General features: G+C 53.5%; 6 protein-coding genes across 6 annotated transcripts; 3 read left to right on the forward strand and 3 right to left on the reverse strand.

Moving 5' to 3' along the window:
- Positions 1-15: 15 nt before the first annotated feature.
- ATEG_09351 (uncharacterized protein) lies at positions 16-1,669 on the forward strand (the record flags this gene model as incomplete). The annotated part of the gene is made up of 2 exons (XM_001217972.1): positions 16-24; positions 137-1,669. 2 exons carry the CDS (start codon positions 16-18, stop codon positions 1,667-1,669), a joined length of 1,542 nt encoding a protein of 513 aa, XP_001217973.1.
- A 508-nt stretch (positions 1,670-2,177) lies between these two features.
- On the forward strand, positions 2,178-4,495 carry ATEG_09352 (uncharacterized protein; the record flags this gene model as incomplete). The annotated part of the gene is made up of 2 exons (XM_001217973.1): positions 2,178-2,220; positions 2,340-4,495. The coding sequence occupies 2 exons, from the start codon at positions 2,178-2,180 to the stop codon at positions 4,493-4,495; spliced, it is 2,199 nt and encodes a 732-aa protein (XP_001217974.1).
- Positions 4,496-4,857: 362 nt separating this feature from the next.
- On the reverse strand, positions 4,858-8,678 carry ATEG_09353 (uncharacterized protein; the record flags this gene model as incomplete). The annotated part of the gene is made up of 11 exons (XM_001217974.1): positions 4,858-5,088; positions 5,145-6,016; positions 6,076-6,188; positions 6,240-6,370; positions 6,437-6,485; positions 6,558-6,593; positions 6,992-7,023; positions 7,082-7,812; positions 7,862-8,297; positions 8,363-8,443; positions 8,526-8,678. The coding sequence occupies 11 exons, from the start codon at positions 8,676-8,678 to the stop codon at positions 4,858-4,860; spliced, it is 2,865 nt and encodes a 954-aa protein (XP_001217975.1).
- A 528-nt stretch (positions 8,679-9,206) lies between these two features.
- Positions 9,207-9,419, forward strand: spt4 (transcription elongation factor SPT4; the record flags this gene model as incomplete). The annotated part of the gene is made up of 1 exon (XM_001217975.1): positions 9,207-9,419. The coding sequence occupies one exon, from the start codon at positions 9,207-9,209 to the stop codon at positions 9,417-9,419; it is 213 nt and encodes a 70-aa protein (XP_001217976.1).
- A 563-nt stretch (positions 9,420-9,982) lies between these two features.
- gatA (4-aminobutyrate transaminase gatA) lies at positions 9,983-11,640 on the reverse strand (the record flags this gene model as incomplete). Its single annotated transcript, XM_001217976.1, has 4 exons — positions 9,983-10,029; positions 10,081-11,243; positions 11,302-11,337; positions 11,390-11,640. The coding sequence occupies 4 exons, from the start codon at positions 11,638-11,640 to the stop codon at positions 9,983-9,985; spliced, it is 1,497 nt and encodes a 498-aa protein (XP_001217977.1).
- A 1,497-nt stretch (positions 11,641-13,137) lies between these two features.
- ATEG_09356 (uncharacterized protein) lies at positions 13,138-14,523 on the reverse strand (the record flags this gene model as incomplete). Its single annotated transcript, XM_001217977.1, has 4 exons — positions 13,138-13,563; positions 13,614-13,938; positions 13,992-14,296; positions 14,347-14,523. The coding sequence occupies 4 exons, from the start codon at positions 14,521-14,523 to the stop codon at positions 13,138-13,140; spliced, it is 1,233 nt and encodes a 410-aa protein (XP_001217978.1).
- Between the last annotated feature and the right edge of the window lie 3,339 nt (positions 14,524-17,862).

Raw genomic sequence — 17,862 nt, forward strand, 5'->3', positions numbered from 1 at the left:
TGAAGCTAGACCAGAATGCATGCGGTATGAATAGAAAACGAAATGACTGGGTTGGATGACTGATCGTCCCAGTTGCAAACGGACCGGGAGGAAATGTGACGGCTATCGGACACCGCCACCGTCTGTGTTAACACAGGAAGTCGTCCCGGTTTCTCCGTCTACTCTTCCAGGTGAATCTAGGGCTCTTGAGATATTCTTTGTAAAGGCATCTCCTCGTCTTGCCGGATATTTCGAAGACTCGTTCTGGAAGCGCAGCGTCCTGCAACTGGGCCTCTCAGAACCGGCCATCCGACAAGCTCTCGCTGCTATTGGTTCAATATACGAACATGCCAACACCGGATCCTCACTCCAGTCTTCTCATTCCGGCGTCTCATATATACAAGCGAACTTTCCATTGCGGTTGTATAACAAGTCTATCCAGTCTATCATCCCCAGGGCTAGGGACTCCGACGCCGTCCCGATTGTGGTAGTGGCCAGCATCCTATTCGCCTGCTTTGAGTTCCTCCGAAGTGATGCCGCTGCTGCATCGACGCACATTTCTGGTGGCATCAAAATCCTGCAAAAATGGCGGGATCACAACGGAGGACATCCTAAGGGCCAGCCATGGCCACAACGGTTCTCTTCATTTGAATCATGCTTCATAGAAACCGAGCTCGCTCCGATCCTCAGTTTGTTTAACATCAACTCCTCCGAGTTCAACCCCGTGCCTCGCAGTAGGATCGTTCTCAATGGTGTTGATGATCGGGGTCTAGTCATCATAGCATCTGAATTTCAGACACTCCGCGAGGCTCGAGTGGCTTTCATTGATCTCGTCACGACCACCGTCACGGTATTCCAGCAGATTGACGAAACCCTTAAGGCAGGGTGTTTACCAGACCTGGATATCATGACATTGTTCAGCGATATACAGTCGCGTTTCCATTGCTGGGAAGATGGTTTCCGTAAATTAGGCCAACGACAAGAAACAATGTGGGACAGGCAACAGACGAACGCAGCTGCAGTCCTTCGAATAATGTGGCTCAGCGCAATGACCGGCGTCAGATCCTATCTTCTCGAAACCGAGAGCGAGTGGGACGCTTATCGAAATGAATACGAAGAAATCATCCAGTTGATTGAGACACTTCTTTCAGATACAGATCACTATCCCGATGAACTTTCGAAAACGTTGAGCCTAGATTCAGGGCTAATATTTCCGCTCCACGGAGCTGCCTGGAAATGCCGCTGGCCCTGTCTGCGCCGCAAAGGTCTAGAGCTCCTGTTGAAGATCCCAAGACGAGAATGGCTGTTGGATGCGGAACAATATCACGATATATTCTATCGAATCATGGAGATTGAAGAGGCACATCTCCATGAGGATGCTGGAAACATCCCAGACGAGAGTATTCTTCCTCCCGAGCATGCCCGCATCCACGACTTCTACTGCAAACCTGTGCCTAATGATCCTTCTCGCTTTGCCATCACCTTCATCAGCAAGCCACATGGTCTCGACAAAGCGTGGGATTTTCGGACTGAAGTGATGTCCCTACATGGCACAGCAGTGCCGTCTAACCTAATCTCCTGTAAGCCGTGGGCAAGCCCATGGATGACAGATCCTCAAGTCGCCACAACAGTGAAAACTCTCATGTTCGGAGACTACAAAAGAACACCATTCCATGTGGCAATCGAGTGAATGAATAGACAAAACACTGCCCTATCTCACCAGGAATATGTCGTCTGTTCTCGACCACCTGAGGTTGACAATATATATATCAGCAAACTTATAGGCGAGGCTCAGCCAGCCGATACCTGGGTAATAACTTGGAAAAGAACCTGGTTACAGTATGAGGTACTGCAGGAGTACATTCACTAGAAATTCTGTAAACCACAACTCCTTCAAGGAGAGTTCTTTGTACTAGTACGCGTGGAAAAGCCACGGTTCTGGGTTGAAGGCACACAAAGATGCGCTAGTCCCCTTTGAGCACCATTATTGAAACTCAGGTAAGCTCTGTCTATCCACACCGCCTGCTCTATCCGGAAACACTGTAAACAAAGCAAGGCGCTCCACACCAATACACCATCCCGCCTGCATTAACATCCTCGTTGTCTTCCACTCTTTGTGAAGACACCCATCGGTGTCTCCTCTGCGATGCATCAGACGCCTTACTCTCCTATTTGAACACAGTGGATCTGCCGCCATCATGCTGGATTGGATTACTGGGCAGGACGACCCAGTCGCAGCAGGTAGGTGCTCACTGTCCACCTCGGAGCTGAAGCACGCGCGCACTTCCAAATATTACCCGATGAGCGTTCAATCCGAACACCAGTTCCCTTCTAACTCGTCGACTCACTTGTCGTCACAGATAACTCGAAGGTCCTCGAGCCCCCTGAAACCCCAGCCCCTGTCTTCGCCATCCGCGCATTTAAGAGCGCCTTGTTTGGAACCCCCAGTGCCGAGGACGACGACGAAATCACCAAGACCGAGAGGGAGATGAACTCGGACAATAAGCCAGCCGACCAGCCACGCCGCCAGAGCGAGGCATTAAAACTGCCTGCCTCTGAGGTGGCGGGAGATATCCTGAAGCCGCCGAAGACGGACAAAGACGCGACCGCGACCGCGATGGCTTCACCCACTAAAAGCATCCTCATGACACCCGGGACGACATCCAATCGACGCAAGACGGTCTCCTTTGGCGACAGTGTAGTCGACAATGAGCGGAAACGCGACGATCAGTGTGCGAAAATTACGAAGACACCTATCCCATCTTCCGGTAGTCTGAGTAGTCAGTGGTCGGCGGGTTCGTCAGGAGGGAAGTCAAAACCGCGGAGCAAGCTGACTCAAGCTTTGATGGACTCCCGTGAACAGTCCCCGAAGGACATGGACCCTGTTGCACAGAAGGCGAATGAAAAGCCTGGACCGGCCGAGTCGAAGGCAGCGTCGACTCCGGCGGAAGAAGACACGGGTGACGAGACAATTAACCTCAACGAGCCTCGCTCGCAGTCCGGCAAATACTGGAAATCAGAGTTTGATAACTATCGGACCAAGACTACACGGGAGATTCGACGGCTTATTCAGTATCGTTCCGCAGCGAAGTCTTACGCCCGGAAGAAGGATACGGAAGCTCAGCGCTTAGCTGACAAGCTCCGCGAGGAGGAAGAGAAGGTGGCCGAGATGGAACGTCATGTAACGCAGCTTGCGTCTACAATGGCCGGAGAAAGCTCCAACGCGGACAAGGAGAAACTGGTCCAGGAACTCACCAAGCAGACGGCTCTCGCCTTGCAGTACAAACACCGGGTTGGGTTATTGCGCAAGTTGCTGGAGAAGCACGGTGTTGTCGGCGGTGAGATGGACGAGATTGCGGGTCCCCCGGAAGAGGAGAGGCCTCCAAGCGATACCGCACGAGAGCTGCGTAAAACCCAGCAGGCACTGGAACAAGCCAAGGCGAAGATCGAAGAGATGGAGCACCAACAATTGGATTTCGGCAAACTCCGAGATCTCGCCCAGAGCTCAGAGCAAAAAGCTTCAGAACTAGCGAAAGAGAACGCTACTCTCAAACAGACATTGGCGCGCTTTAAGCAGGAGATGACCAAGTACGAGGGACGGCGAAAAGAAAAGGAGGCAAAGCTGAAACAAAGAGAGGCCAAGCTGGAGACTCGCATCCAGGAGTACCGCGAAAGATTGAAGGCTGCCTCTCAAGAGCGTCGCGAGCTGGAACAGGACCTCAAAGATTCCTTTGAAGAAGAACGCCGCCGAATGCAGGAGCAAATCGATATGCTCAAGTTGAAAGTGACCACCATCGAGCGTCTCCCCGAAATCCGCGCGCGGACTCGCTATTCTGACAGTCCTCGCAGGGGCTACACAGGAGTGCAGGTTTATGACTTTGGGCACAACAGCCCGCAGAAAGAGCACCAGGATGAGACAGAAGAGATCGAGGAGCCGCCGAGTCCAAGCCCGCGCGCGAAAGATCGACGCTCTCAACCAAGGACTGCTCTTGGCGAACTCGATCTCAAAAAGTACGCGAAAGCGTTAGGCCTCGATGACACCAACGAGCGGCTTGCGTACCTTGATGAGTCTCCTCGCAAACATCATACAGCGGACGCTCATTATGAAGATACTGTCGCACCATCATCGCCCCCTGCCCCTTCTACTCTCGACACTACTAGAGCCCGCGCTGCAAAGCAACGGTCCAATCTCGAAGCCTATCAAACATATGCTCCATCGCATACCACCATGTCATCTCTGGCCCGTCAACTCGCAAAGCTCGATGACAGCCAGCAAGTCCGCACCGAGCGTTTCCGAACCCGTCGGTCACCCGTGAAATACAGCCTAGACACCATGGCCGGATTACCGGAGATGAAATTTCTCGATCGGCCAAGGCGACGACAGAGCCTGGCCTCCATGCAACGCGAATCTCTCCCTATAGACAGGAGACTCGCGGCACAAGCCCGACTCAAACGCCGTGACGAAAGCCGAAAGGGCCAAGAGGGAAAGGAGAACGCTCGAGCGGTCAATAATTAACCAGATGTCTCATGCCGAACATCAAGGTGTCGGCCTGCGTATGTTGCACCGCTTGAAGTGATATACCATATTTTAATGTCTTTTCCTTTGTTGAATTTTCCGACTGCTCAATCCTGTCGCTGGATTATACCCTGAACCAGATATTGTCTGGTTGTTCTTGCCAATAATCAATCCGCTTTCGTTCAGATACCAGGCTGTCCTATATCCTTAAGAATCAAAACCTAGTAAGAAGGGTATGTAACTCGTTTATTAGTTTAATATGTTCCCTCTATGTATATCCAGTCTCTATGTACGATCCGGAATCACACGGTCTATTCCGCAGGGAACGCAGCTAGCCAATTCAACACACTCCAACCGACTCATCACGCCTTTCCATCCGAGAACTCCACAACCGCCCATTTACCACTCCAGGCCCACTTGCGGGCCTCGTCGCCGCCGCCGCCGGGCATCTGGCGGAGCTTCTCGTCCTCGCCGGCGGGGAGACCGACGACGACATCGGCCTTGCAGGTGCGGAAGGCGAGGACGCGCACGCCGGACTTAGGGCCCATGGGGCCGATGGCCGTCGTAAAGGGAGTGGTGGGGTCCCAGGCGGCCTGTCCTTGTTAGATGTTGCATTCATGATGTACGGAGTACAGGGGATGGGGCTTACGTCATTGCACAGCTTGCGGTAGTTCAGATCACCCTTGAAGAGGACGAGCTCGCTCTGCTTGAGGTCGTCGAAAAGATCGGGTGCCACGTGCGGCATGCGCCAATAGGAGCCGGGGGAGGTCCAGAAGGCGTGCGGACGGATGATCAGCTTGCCGTCGGCGTGGAGCTGGCTCCAGTGGTCGAAGAGGAAGGTGACCTCGGCGAGCTCCTTGTCGGAGAGCGGGGTGTGTTCGCGGCCGGAGTCGTCGGGGGCGGTGTAGAAGGCCTGGGGGTCGGCGAGGGCGCTGATGAGGTCCCTAAAGTCCGGGGGCGTGACGTCGGAGACGAACCAGGGGATCAGCTTGGGGTGGAGCACGACGGTGGTGGCGAGCCCCGCGGAGAGGAGGTAGCCGGCGAGGATGAGGTCGACGAAGAGCTCGAAGCCGGAGTTGTCGAGGACGATGTCGACGCGGCGGTCGGCGGACTTGTTGGCGTTGCGGGCGGCGTGGAGCACGTCAAAGGCGGCGTCCAGGTCGTTGACGAGAATGTTCTTCTCCGCAGCCTTGCGCGCCTGCGAGCCCTGCAGCTTCTGGATGTCCTCGTAGGTCAGCGACGTCAGGAGCGACAGGTCCGTGGCGTTGCCCCAGAGGCAGATCTCGCACATCTCCGAGAAGAGAATGCGGTCCCGCCTTGCTCGATCTGCTCGGGCGTCTTGCCCGTCCGCGGAAGCCCCGCGTCTTCTCTGCTTCCTGCGCGAGCTCCTTGTACCGCGCGGCGAGCTCGAGCACCGCCGGACGCGACGACTTGAAATGTGGACATCTTCTGCCGGGCGAACACGTCGTAGCCCTCCTGCCAGTGCTGGGACATGGCGAAAGAGGGTGCTCATGCGCCGGTCTGCGGGAAGGATTGCATCAGCATTGGGCGCTTCAGATAGATGCCGGAAAAACACGCACAGAGATAGCATTCCGAGTACAGCCATGGGACGTTGTGCCAGGTTGGGTTCCCGCGCTGCTCCAGCTCCTGGTTGTATTCCGCAATGCCTGGTTCGCCATCATCGGGGAGGGGGCTGTCGTCCGGTCAGTGGGAGGGCGAGGTTGGCGTCTGGTCGGGCACTCACGTCAGCTGTCGGTCGTGCTGCAATTCGTACTTCAGTGCTGCGAGCTTCTCGATGATCGCCTTTCCCTCCTTGCGTTTGGCCTCGTCCGTGACATCGCCGACGGTGCGGTGGAGGTCATCAATGGCGCCGGTCTGAAGAGAGCAGGGGGAGAGTCAGTTGACTGAATAGTCCGTATATAGGACATGGATAACACGCACGATGATCACGGGCCAGCGCTCATGGGCGGAGACGGAGGCAAAGCTGGACCTGTCGGAGGTGAGGTATTGCGCTGGATGGCGGGGTTAGCTTGGCAGGACGGAGCAGAATGGAGGGGCGTACGGGTTTTTGGATCGAATTCCATCTTTCCGACGTTGACTATACTTTGTATAGTGAAAGCCGTCTATATGGAGAAAGAATGAGGTACAATGGAGGGAAGAAGGAGAAAGAGAGAGGAAGGATGAGTTGGCGGGGAGCTGGAGAACAACAGTGTTGCGCGGGGTTCCGCATGATTTTCCACGGCGGAGTATGTATATGCAACAGGAAAAATACTCCGACCACCAATCTGGTTCTGTCTGGCGCGCACATGTTGAGAGAAGGGAATATATAGGAGCTAGGGAGATCAAGAGATAGGGTATAGCTATATTCGACCGTTGTTTCGCTATGCAAGAGTCCGTCTCATCATCCAATAGATACAGCATGATCTCATTCCAACATAAAAGGCCGAATATCTCTCTATAACCGAACAACGCCGTCCAGACAATAAACCAGCTCACATCATCGACAAGATCGAGTTTTGCGCATAAGCCTGGGAGGATGTTAGCTGAACAAGTCGAAGGAAAGTTGAGAACGGCGATGACACCTACCATCGGTTTGATATCAGGGTGAGGCACTGCTTCAAACACCTGGAAGTCCAACTTGAGCTCGGGTCCGATCTTGATGAACGCGCCCTTGTTTTCTGTCGCATCGCAATACTTGGGCGCAGAGAAGACGGTGATACACCGACCGTCATGCTCCACTTCGTAGCCCTCCATGCGGACCTCGTGCGAACGAATGATCGCCTCCAGCCCGTTCTTCTCACAGAACCGCTTGGTGACATCCGGGCCGAACTGAAGACCAACGCCACGTTTGCTGGGCCCACGGCCAGGCTCCGTCTGAGGATCGGTCCAGAGCATCTCCATCATCAGACCCTGTTGTCCGGGCTGCCGCTGGTTGTGGCGATTCAGCTTCCGGATATCATCCAATGTCGTGTTATCGTCGGAGAAGAGACCACCATGGAGCACCAGGTATTTGTTGCCGATCAACGTCGCCAACGGCAAGGCCGAGAAGGACTCGGAGAACACCTTGAACATTGTCTCGTTGTACTTTGCCCGGCACTCGCCCTCGAAACCGTACACCTTGTTCATGTCATCCGTCTCGTGGTTGCCGCGGTTGAGGAAGATGCCGTTCGGCCGCAGCCATTTGTACGCGTAGAGCAGGAGCGCAATCTCCGTGGACCACGAGCCACGGTCCACAAAGTCACCATTGAAGAGGTAGGCGTGTGTATCGGAGGGGTATCCGTTCAGACGGAAGATCTCCAGCAGGTCGAAGAATTGGCCTACATCATCAGCATCCAACCCAGAACATAGAGCAACAAAAACACTCACCATGCGTATCACCACAGACGGTCAATCTCTTGCCTTCCTCGACCCCAATCTCAACCATCGTCGGTTCCGCATACACAATATCCTTGACAGCCTTGACGATCTGGAAGGCATATTTGCGATGAATCTTCTTCCCGTTCTTGAACCGCTCAATCATGTCGTCGATAAACTCCTGGGTCATCTCCTTCTCCAAGCGCACCCCGTCGTAGCTGGCATCCACGGCGATCGCATCGATATCCAGGTCCTCAAAGGCAGACGGCGGCTCGCCCACCTCAATGGCCTTTTCGAACTCCATCCGACGCACCAGTTTCTCGCACTCGGCCAGCTTCACCTTCGCGTCTCGGTTGGCGGGTTCGCGCTTCACAACGGCTTTGAAGTCTTTGAGGGCATCGCGGTAGTTCAGGATGGCCGTGTTGGCGAGGGCTCGTCTCCAGTACGCCTGGCCGGAATTAGTATCCGGAGTGCAGGGGGGTGTCGCCGATGTCGCAGGTAAGCTCAGCTCACCTTCACGTAGGCCGGATCCAGCTCCAACGCCTTGGTAGCGTCCGCAATGGCAAAGCCATACGCCTCGAGTTTAATATGCGCCTATCACACCCGTAATCAGTAGACAGTCCACAAAAGACACTCCTCCGCCAGCACTAGCCAAACCGGCTCGGCGCAAACGTACCTGGGCGCGATTGCAGAAGAACGACGGCTCCCGATCGTATTTCTCAATCGCCTGCGTGTAGAAGTCGATAGCGGTCGGCCATTCATGTTCTTTGAAGGCCTGGTTTCCCTGCACCTTGAGCGCCGTAGCGGCTTCGAGGTCCGACGACGCCATGAGGGGAGGAGCAAAGCCGATCAGATCGAGTTAGATCACAGTCGAAAGTGGCAGGGGGGCACACGAGCAAGACGGGCAGAACGGAGGCAGCGAACAGACGTGGAAGAAGAAACTAGCACCGCCAATACGCACAGTGGAGGGGCACAGCGAGGAGGAGGGGAGAGTTGCGGTTCCTGGCGGGGAGGAAAAGACTCGGAGGTGGTTCTGCTATCGCCGCCCGCCGTGTCTCGTCCTTCTCTCGGTCTTGGCATCTTCCGCCTTCCAGAACCGCCTCGCCGCTTCGTTTCTCTCACCCATCATCATCCTCCACAACTTCCCCCTCGCTCGCCTCCCACCCCACCCCCGCTGCTCGTCTAATCTCCCCGAGGATCTATCTCATGTCCTTTTACGTCCCTCCAAGCCAGCAGCGCACCCTGCGCGCCTGCATGGTCTGCTCGCTGGTCCAGCTGCACAGCGTACGTGGATACACCGATCCCCAGTCTCAACGCCAGACAAGCTGACAAAACCCGCTGGTGGGAACAGAAATTCATGCGTGAAGGCTGCCCCAACTGCGACAACGTCCTCAACTTCCGCGGCAACAACGACGCCATCCAAGAAGGCACCTCCCAGGTCTTCGAGGGTCTGATCACCCTGCGCGACCCGGCCACCAGCTGGGTTGCCCGCTGGCAGCGACTGGATAGCTACGTGCCGGGGACGTATGCCGTCAAGGTGACTGGTTCGGTGGGTTATACCTGTTCTTAATGGTTGGTGGGGTGTTGTGGGATGCTCGGTCCGGCTAATGTGGTTTTCTGGATGGTGCAGCTTCCCGATGAGTTTATCGCGCGTCTTGAGGACTCGGGCGTCAAATATATTCCGTATGGACCTGTTTGTTTGTGTTTCGTGAGAAGTGGGTACTGACGGTGTTGTCTAGGCGGGATGGAAGCTCGGGCGAGGAGGAATCGTGATACCCTTGCGTTGTCGAAGTTATCTACGGTCGGTTCGGGTGGTTGTCGATGGATTCGTAGCCATGGTTGCATGGCAATTTCTGCGCACAATGGGAGTTCGGGTTGGGGCTTTTGATTTTACGGTGTTGAGGCTACATAGCGGGTTTCTTTATGCTTCGTTTCATAGACGTCTACAACCATGGTTACTCGATACCCATCGCATATCCTGAACAGTATCATATCGTTCGGAAGGGCTACACTATATAAGGTAGTCACCCTAACATTATTCGTAGTGCATGCCACCGCGACATGCGAAGAACCCACCCAAATGCCAAACAAAACGCCAGATTTGCAATATCGACAAAAACTAAAACCAACTGCTTACAGCTGCTTGATGATTTTCTCAACGCTCTCGAGCAGAATGTCGGCTACTCGAATGTTAGTATCAATCGCCACATCCATAGTCGGGCAAGACTCACCATGGTGCTTCTGGAAGATCAGCATGGGCCGCAGACGGACGGCGCTCTGGCCACTTCCACCAATGTTGACACCGACGCCCTTGGCCTTGACGAGGAACTCGTCGCGCTTGGGGGTGTCCCAGGCAATGAAGGTTCCCTGGCCCTTGCCACGGAGGTTCTGCAGATGCTCGGGGTACTGCTTGGCAAGGCGCTCCAGGCCGGCATAGAGATAATCACCGGTAGCAGCAGTGTTCTCAACGAGCTTCAGGCGCTCAATCTCCTCGATGATGCCCCGGAAGATGAGGGCACGGGCGGGGTCACCCATCCAGGTGTTGAACTGGCGATAGGGCTTGTTGGGGCGCAGAGCCGGGTTGCCATAGTAGTAGCCGGCAGTCTGAGCCTTCTTGGAGAAGGTCACGATATCGGGGGGAGTCTGGAGGTTCCAGTGGTCGTGGGCCCAGAACTTACCAGTGGCACCGACACCGGTCTGCACCTCATCGACGATGAAGAGAACGTTGTTGCGCTTGGTGATCTCACGGAGACCCTGGAAGAATGCGGGGGAGGCGTGGTTGTCACCACCCTCGGACTGGATAGGCTCGACAACAACGGCGGCGACGGGGTTGTGGAATTCCTTGATGAGGCGCTCAACCTCCTGCAGGCATCGCTGCTCCTCCTGGGCGTTCTCCTGGACATGCTCTTCAAGAGGGTACTTCAGGGAGGGGAAGGTGGCCTGGGGCCAGTCAAAGGCGGGGATATCCATCTTGTGGATGGCCTTGCTGCGAGTGGTGGACAGACTGCCGAAAAGACGTCCGTGAAAGGCAGACTTGAAGGACAGGATGGACAGCTGGGGAGACCCGGGAGACTGGTTCATCATGGTGCTCTGGAGCTCCTCCTCGGTGAATTCCTTCTCCGGACCTCCACGCTGCATCTGACGGTAGTACATGAAGGCGGCCTTGTAGGCAGTCTCGTTGGCGTCGGAGCCAGCCATGGCCGTGAACACCTGATCGAGACCCTTGGGAGCAACCTTCAAGATACCGGTCTTCAGGATGTGAGACCAGTCAGCGGACGGGAAGTTACCCAGGGCGGGACGGTTGATCAGGGAGGTCGCCATCTCGGGAGACTTGGCGACCTCGAGGAGGTGAGGGTTGTTGTAGCCAACAGGGATGGAAGCAATCTGAGCATAGCTGAAATCGAATCAGTATTCCGACCTGTCGACAAGGGGGCCGTGAGTGTTCCACTTACACATCCAAAAGGACATTTCCGTCCAAGTCGGCAATGCTACGTCATCATTAGCTTCTCCTACGCGCGAACAGTCAAAATCCAGACGTACTAGTTACCAATGGACTTGGTGTAGTCCGTGAGCATGTTCAAGCTGCGGACATCAAAGACCTTGTCCAGCTCGGCCATTGCGGCCTTGTTCTTGGGGCCGGGGATGGCCGTGGCCACCGTAGGGGCGGTGGGCTCATCGGGGAAGTAAGGCTTCTCGGCCGCGCGCAGCTGTGCAGTGGTAGAGAGAGCCCGGGCGGCAGGAAGACGAGCCACCGAGCGCAGTCGCAGGCTAGAGCGGTAGAGGGAAGCCATTGCGATGGATTCAAAGAAGGGATGGAGAGGGGAAAGAGGTCGGAGAATTCCACACGGAGCTGTGGAATTGCCTTTGGGGAAGAAAGCGGGCGGGAGAAAAGTGATAAGGTGCGATAAGCCCTTCTGAAGCTCTCTCACGCGTGCTTTAGGAGGAGGGGCACCTAGAAGATCTGGAGACAGACAGCCGAGAGGAAGATGAAGCAAGAAAGGGGGAAGATGAGAGAAATGCGGTGACGGAGTCTGCTATATAGTCTCTCGTTATCGCCAAAGAAACGAGAGCTTGGGAGAGCTGCCCCGCGGCGCACAGCTCCCCTCGGCGACTGTAACCAATAGGAGAGCCTAACGGGGCCGCAGTCACGTGGCATGTCGGCGATAGAGCTTCCGAATGGAGAAGGTCTACGCTGAGGGGTCCCAATCTGGTCGACAGCCGGGAGGGACAGTGTCCACCGAGTTGCGGCGCTTCAATTGATCATTTCGTGGTATCACAGTGGCCAATTCCACGAAGGGGACTAAATAACGTAGACAGTACCTAGTACTTGTTGCAAGATGAGGAACACGACATCAGACAAGCCTCATGGCGATAATCTTATCGCAGACTTGGCACCTGATAGCGATAAGGACGATCCCTACCAATTCCGCTTTTCCGTTGGAGATAGATTCCGGCAGACATAAGAACATAGAAGGATGCATGAATCCCCAATTATCCGTTCATCAGAAGGCATACTTTCAATTTGAAAAAAACAGTCATGAAAACAGAATGAATCAATGACAATGATGGATTGCGAAGCAACGCTCTATATGGGAGAATGCAGCTGAAGTACTTGTGCTCTGTCTAATCGGAATCCTCTGCAGTCCGCATGCTGTGTACTCTGTACTTTCATGGTTTCACCTTACAGAATATGTATACCACGAGTCGGCCTTAAAAATAGTCTGCTTTATATTATCAATAGCTCGACCCAAGGTACGTTCTAGATCGGGGCTGTCGTCAGGCTTAGCTGAGGTCTTCTCTCAGCTCACGACTCAGTTCTGTTGACTTCTGGTGGGGACGAGCCCACATACCTGACCTGGATTGCCCATTCTGGTCGATGAGAAGCGCAAACAAACAACATCGGTAAATCGGATATGGATGTCATTATTCAACGAGATGGGAGTCACACCACACCGGCATTAGGGCTTCTGATCGAGTGGGGACTATCCCCCTCCAATACTAATTTGAATCCACTACTGTACAATTTCATGTGGTCCGGGGATTTTACTTGATCTGGAATCTTGTTCAAGTCCGTGAAGCATTTCTCTCAAGTCAATATATACATGAATTGAATTATCGCCCATCGTCCATCGAGCCCGCTATATATACACGTATAATATAATATTCAGACATAAGAAAGCAGTCCGTGAAGGATAACACGGGGGACAATCCCATGATTGTCAAAGAAAGAATCGTAGCAGTAAAACATTCAAGTATCGAAAGGTTGGAAAGGACACGCAAAGTCATGATTAGGGCGCATGGCGATCGGCAAACGGAGATCCGGTCGATCCCCGGGTAAGGGACATGGAGGATTTGTCGCTGCCGGGGGAGGCATACACCATGCCGTCGTGTCTGAAATCGATGGGATGGGCTGTCGAGGCAATCTGTGTGTGGTTCGAAGCAACATCATACCGTCCAATGTCGTCGTCGCTCGGGGTCCTGGATTCCGTCCATGTCTTCATCTCTACCGTCCGCATGACCTCCAGACGGTCGAGCACCGTGTCGCCGTACAGGCGGGATTCCCCCCGGGAAGGCTTCGATCGGCCGTTTGAAGACCAGAGTTTTTTGGAATTGCTTTGGTTGTTGTAGGAAGAGTTATAGTTGCGGGTGCTCTGAAGCAGCCTCGGCAAGAAGAATGCCACCAGAGGACGCAGAGCGGGTGCGGATGCGCAAATCTGGTATGGTTAGAGCAATGGCAGCCAACCAGGTCGTGACGAGGACTTACCAGGCCCATGTTGATTTCCACAGACGCCGCGAGCAAGATCGGCCATCCCAGCCACGTGCTATCGTACGAGGCAATCATACTCTTCCACACATACACCGTGCGGACGGATCCGGCGACATTGACCACAATACCGAGCCCGAAGATGGAGATGACAGCGATTCGTTGGCGGGCCGGTAATTTGAGGTTCCAGATCAAGGGCATCGGGAGGACGGTGACAAGGAAATCGGTAAAGATGTTGATCACACTGGCAGAAAAGACAATCGCGCCGGAGTTCATGCATTGGTGAGGATAGGTGGGAGCCAGTTCCCAGTAGGCCTTGACGGGGCTAGGCAAAATGTTAGAAGGATATCCAGAAGGATAAGGGCTTGTATCACTTACCTGCATTGGAAGATGCTCATGAACAGGAACAGAGCACAGCAGATTCCAACGAATACCATCGCCGCGATCAGGCCGAGATTGTAGCCCCAGTAGAGACCCTTGCTTCCAGCTCCAAGCAGACGTTTGCAGAACCACAGAAGGGAGATCTTGGTCAAGGTGGAAGACCACGAGAAAAGGATTTGGAAGACTATGTTGAATTTTTGGATCGTCGAGAGCCAGTCGGGTCGTACATCCCATATGTGACGGTTCCAGCCGTAACGCTCAGTGGCTATCGAGGTGACCACACACATTGCAATAGAGAAGCCCTAGAATCTGTGAGCAGCAATACGGCTAGGTCCGAGATCAGTCCTCATACCAGAGCGGCGACGATAAAGATATCGTCCAGACCCGGACTGCATGTGATTCGTAGTCGTGTGTACAGACGAAGCAGTGTGACAATTAACGCAACACTTAAGCAGACAACGTTGACGATGATCGCGCCATGACCACGAGTCACCGGGTCCTCGTAGTTGGGCTTCGGCCAGGTGGCCATGACACTGGGGGGAGGAAGTTGCATCGTTGCGGTAGTATGAATAGATCGTTCCGAGAAATTTCGAATATTATTGTCGATACCCCAGCGCCGCTTTAATCGTAATCGGAGCGATGGATCAGTGAACCCAGCTGAATCGTCAACATCGCATTTTCCATAGTTTGACGGCGAAGGAGAGATTGAATGCAAAGAATGTAAGGAGCGGAGAGAATGGCCACGCCGGTGCGAGATGTGCCACCACACGAGGAAAGCGAAGTAAACGACATGGGAGAGGGGCGATGAGCGAGGGGATATACCTTCGCTAGCGATGTACATATGGAGTATGGAGTCAACTAGGCTCCTCCACTGCCGGGACGGACGAAGGGGCCCCCTCATTGGGGCACCCGGTGGACAATGGCAATAGTAGTCTGACCGGGAACCAGGGACACATTGCGTCTATTGGAGCCGACTGGAGTGTCCTGACTCTCAATAATCGAATGGGACTCGCGAGGACTGAATTTGAGATCCAGTCGTGAGAGCGGCGCAGAGTCCAGCCGGGGGCCAGTGCCCTCCAATGATGCTGGGTGGCCACCTCCACTGCGATCCATGCCATTCCGAAAGTAGCAAGATGTCCGACATCTACCCGAGTCTTATGCGAAGACAAGACGACCGATAGGCAGATCCAGGACCCCATCGTTCACGTTGTTCCCCACCACCGGGGGCTCCGTCCATGGGACGATGGGCTGGCTCGTGGGACCTGCACCTGCACCTGCACCTGCACCTTCAAGCGACATGGGAACCCCTGTCATCCTCAGGGCAGACAAAGTCAATTTCGACCAATTTCTCACTACTCCGTATGGTCTTGAAGCGTCCATTGCTTCTGGTTTGTCCGTGGTCCGCTAGTCGTGCAAGGATGTCGGCGTTGTGAGTCGCATGCGACGGAGTAATAGCGGCCGACCGAGAGGGCCAATCATGGACAATCGTTCACCTGATATTTGATACTACCTTCTTATTGAATTTAATTATCTCAAATTATTCTACGATCCAGATTTCGCAAAACACGCGATGTTCCCGACTCCATGGTCGAGTCCAGCTTGAGTCCAAGGTTACCACCATCCACGTTGTCACAGGACGGAACCTTGGATAGTATGTATTTCTCCCCGCACTATAGGTGGTAGGTGTGGTGTGGCGAGTCATCATCATCATCATTATTATTATTACCATGAGGGGTCAACCATGCTCGGTCTGCCCAGTCGGCACTTGATCTTACTTGCAGAACGTCACAGAATTAAGCCCCTTCATAAACGCCCACGGAGCTTGTATGGTGTCTTATTCTTAAGGATCAGGGAGTGGACTACGGAGTTTCATGCATGCCATGTGCTTGAAACAACAGCCAAGACCATGATCGAACCCAAAACAGTGCACGGAGAATGCGGGAAAACTACACGGCACTCCAGAGTACTCGGTAGGTATTCCTACAAGGACCCTACCTTACCAAATATAGGTAGTCGATATGGGCAGACATCATCATACACAACCGACTGAGTTCCAGGTTAATGGGCCGACGTCGTGGCCACCACCACTACCGCCTCTTCGGTTGCTCGAGATTGAGTGGCGGGATTTCTCGGATGGCACCCATGGAACGACAACGGGGATGATGGAACATCAATAATTGCTCGACCCCGGAGAGACTGGGCTAGAACAGCAGAATATTAAGGTGTGAAGTTTGCCTTCAACCCACAGGTGTGACACAAAAACACCTCAAGCTTCCAAAGTATTAACTCAACGTGATGAGGCCATATTCTAAAATAGTTCCACACAGGAGCCCGTGTTAGTGGATCTACGTACCTAGGTACGACTATCCTTTCACCCGATCCTACCTAGGTACCTCACCATGTGCCTACCTGTACATAACAAACCCATTATTATTCTTTTATGAACGAGGCATTTGTGCAGGCTACTTGTCTGGGCTAGTAGGAGACTGGCTTCCTCTATCGCCCGGAATTGCAGATCCTATATTTTCACATTTTCAGAAGTCGTCATTACGAGAGATTAACTACATATTCCAAATTTCCAAATAATAGGTAAAGAGCATGCTGACGCACATGCTTGTAGACTGGGTAGGTACATACAATCACGGTGGAGCCCATCACACCGTAGTTTGAGAACTCGGCTAGTGATCGTCCACGCTGAGATCCGACTTGCCCAGAACACAGTGAGATCGGCCTCCAGCATGGATCCATGTGCTTCTGCACTTGCTTTGCCCAGAGAAAAAGAAAAGCTTGGTCGGTCTCAACTCAAGTTCGATCGATATTCCATCCAATCCACCGTGATCGGCCATGTAAAGACTTCACTCGCCAGCAGCTAACTTTTGATGTTCTGGTCCTTGATAGTGATCCGAACATCATTGCTTACCTAGGTATCCTCGGTGAACTACCTCGTATAGCGCAGAGCATACCCTATTCGACTTCTAGAACTTAATGATTCTGCGCTATTTGAGATTGACAGGACATCCCGTGGATCGAATAGGCATCTTGCCTATCCTGACTCAGTTCGGGTCGACTGATTTTCAGGATCTTCACGGCAGTTTCTGTTCGATGTCTCGCCAGCTCCACTAGTCACGGCACAATCAAGGTTGATACGGCTTCAGCTCCACGCGCCTTGCACCTTTTATAGAACATGGACCTTGAGAGTATGATACCGCGGTGGCTGTTCTGCTATCGGTGTGATGGTCCAGAGAGCTATTAGTTGTGCATATTTGTTACGTAGTAAGAACCTGTTCTTCTCGCCCTCACCATCCGCGATGTCTCTTTTCCTTTTCCGGAGTACAGCATGCGAGGATCGTACGTTTCCCCCACTATCGTCTCTAGCCCCACGGAACCACCCAGGTTCAGACTCAAACAGTCTACGACGGGCTGCGACGAGATGTTTGCCTTGCTATAGTGCTTATTTCAGTTATTCCCCATCAATGAAACGACTCTGCAGCTGAATAAGCGGAAGTTGACCGACCGAAATCTAGATCATTTGCGCATAATCGTACCCTACTAGTAGCCTTAAACAAGGCCCGCACGCCGCTGCACGAAGATCCTTTAGTCCGTAGTCTTGTTCCGAATCAGGCATACAAGCGAAAAGCGGAGACTTGGTCCTGAAGTATAGACATAAGTCTCGCAGATTTGCAAGGTTCCTGGTCAAGCTACATTCTTCTCGGTCGTGTTTGCCTCCGCTGGCAATGTTGCGTCTTTTGATATGACATGTGGTCCAATGGCTATAGTACATAGGCAGGGTCTGGACAGTGGTTTATTGTCTAAGACATGAGAACAAATTGTATGAACTGACAGACTAGGCACAAAGATGACCACAAAC

This window comes from Aspergillus terreus, genomic scaffold, assembly GCF_000149615.1.
Source record: "Aspergillus terreus NIH2624 scaffold_14 genomic scaffold, whole genome shotgun sequence".
Lineage (NCBI taxonomy): Eukaryota > Fungi > Ascomycota > Eurotiomycetes > Eurotiales > Aspergillaceae > Aspergillus > Aspergillus terreus.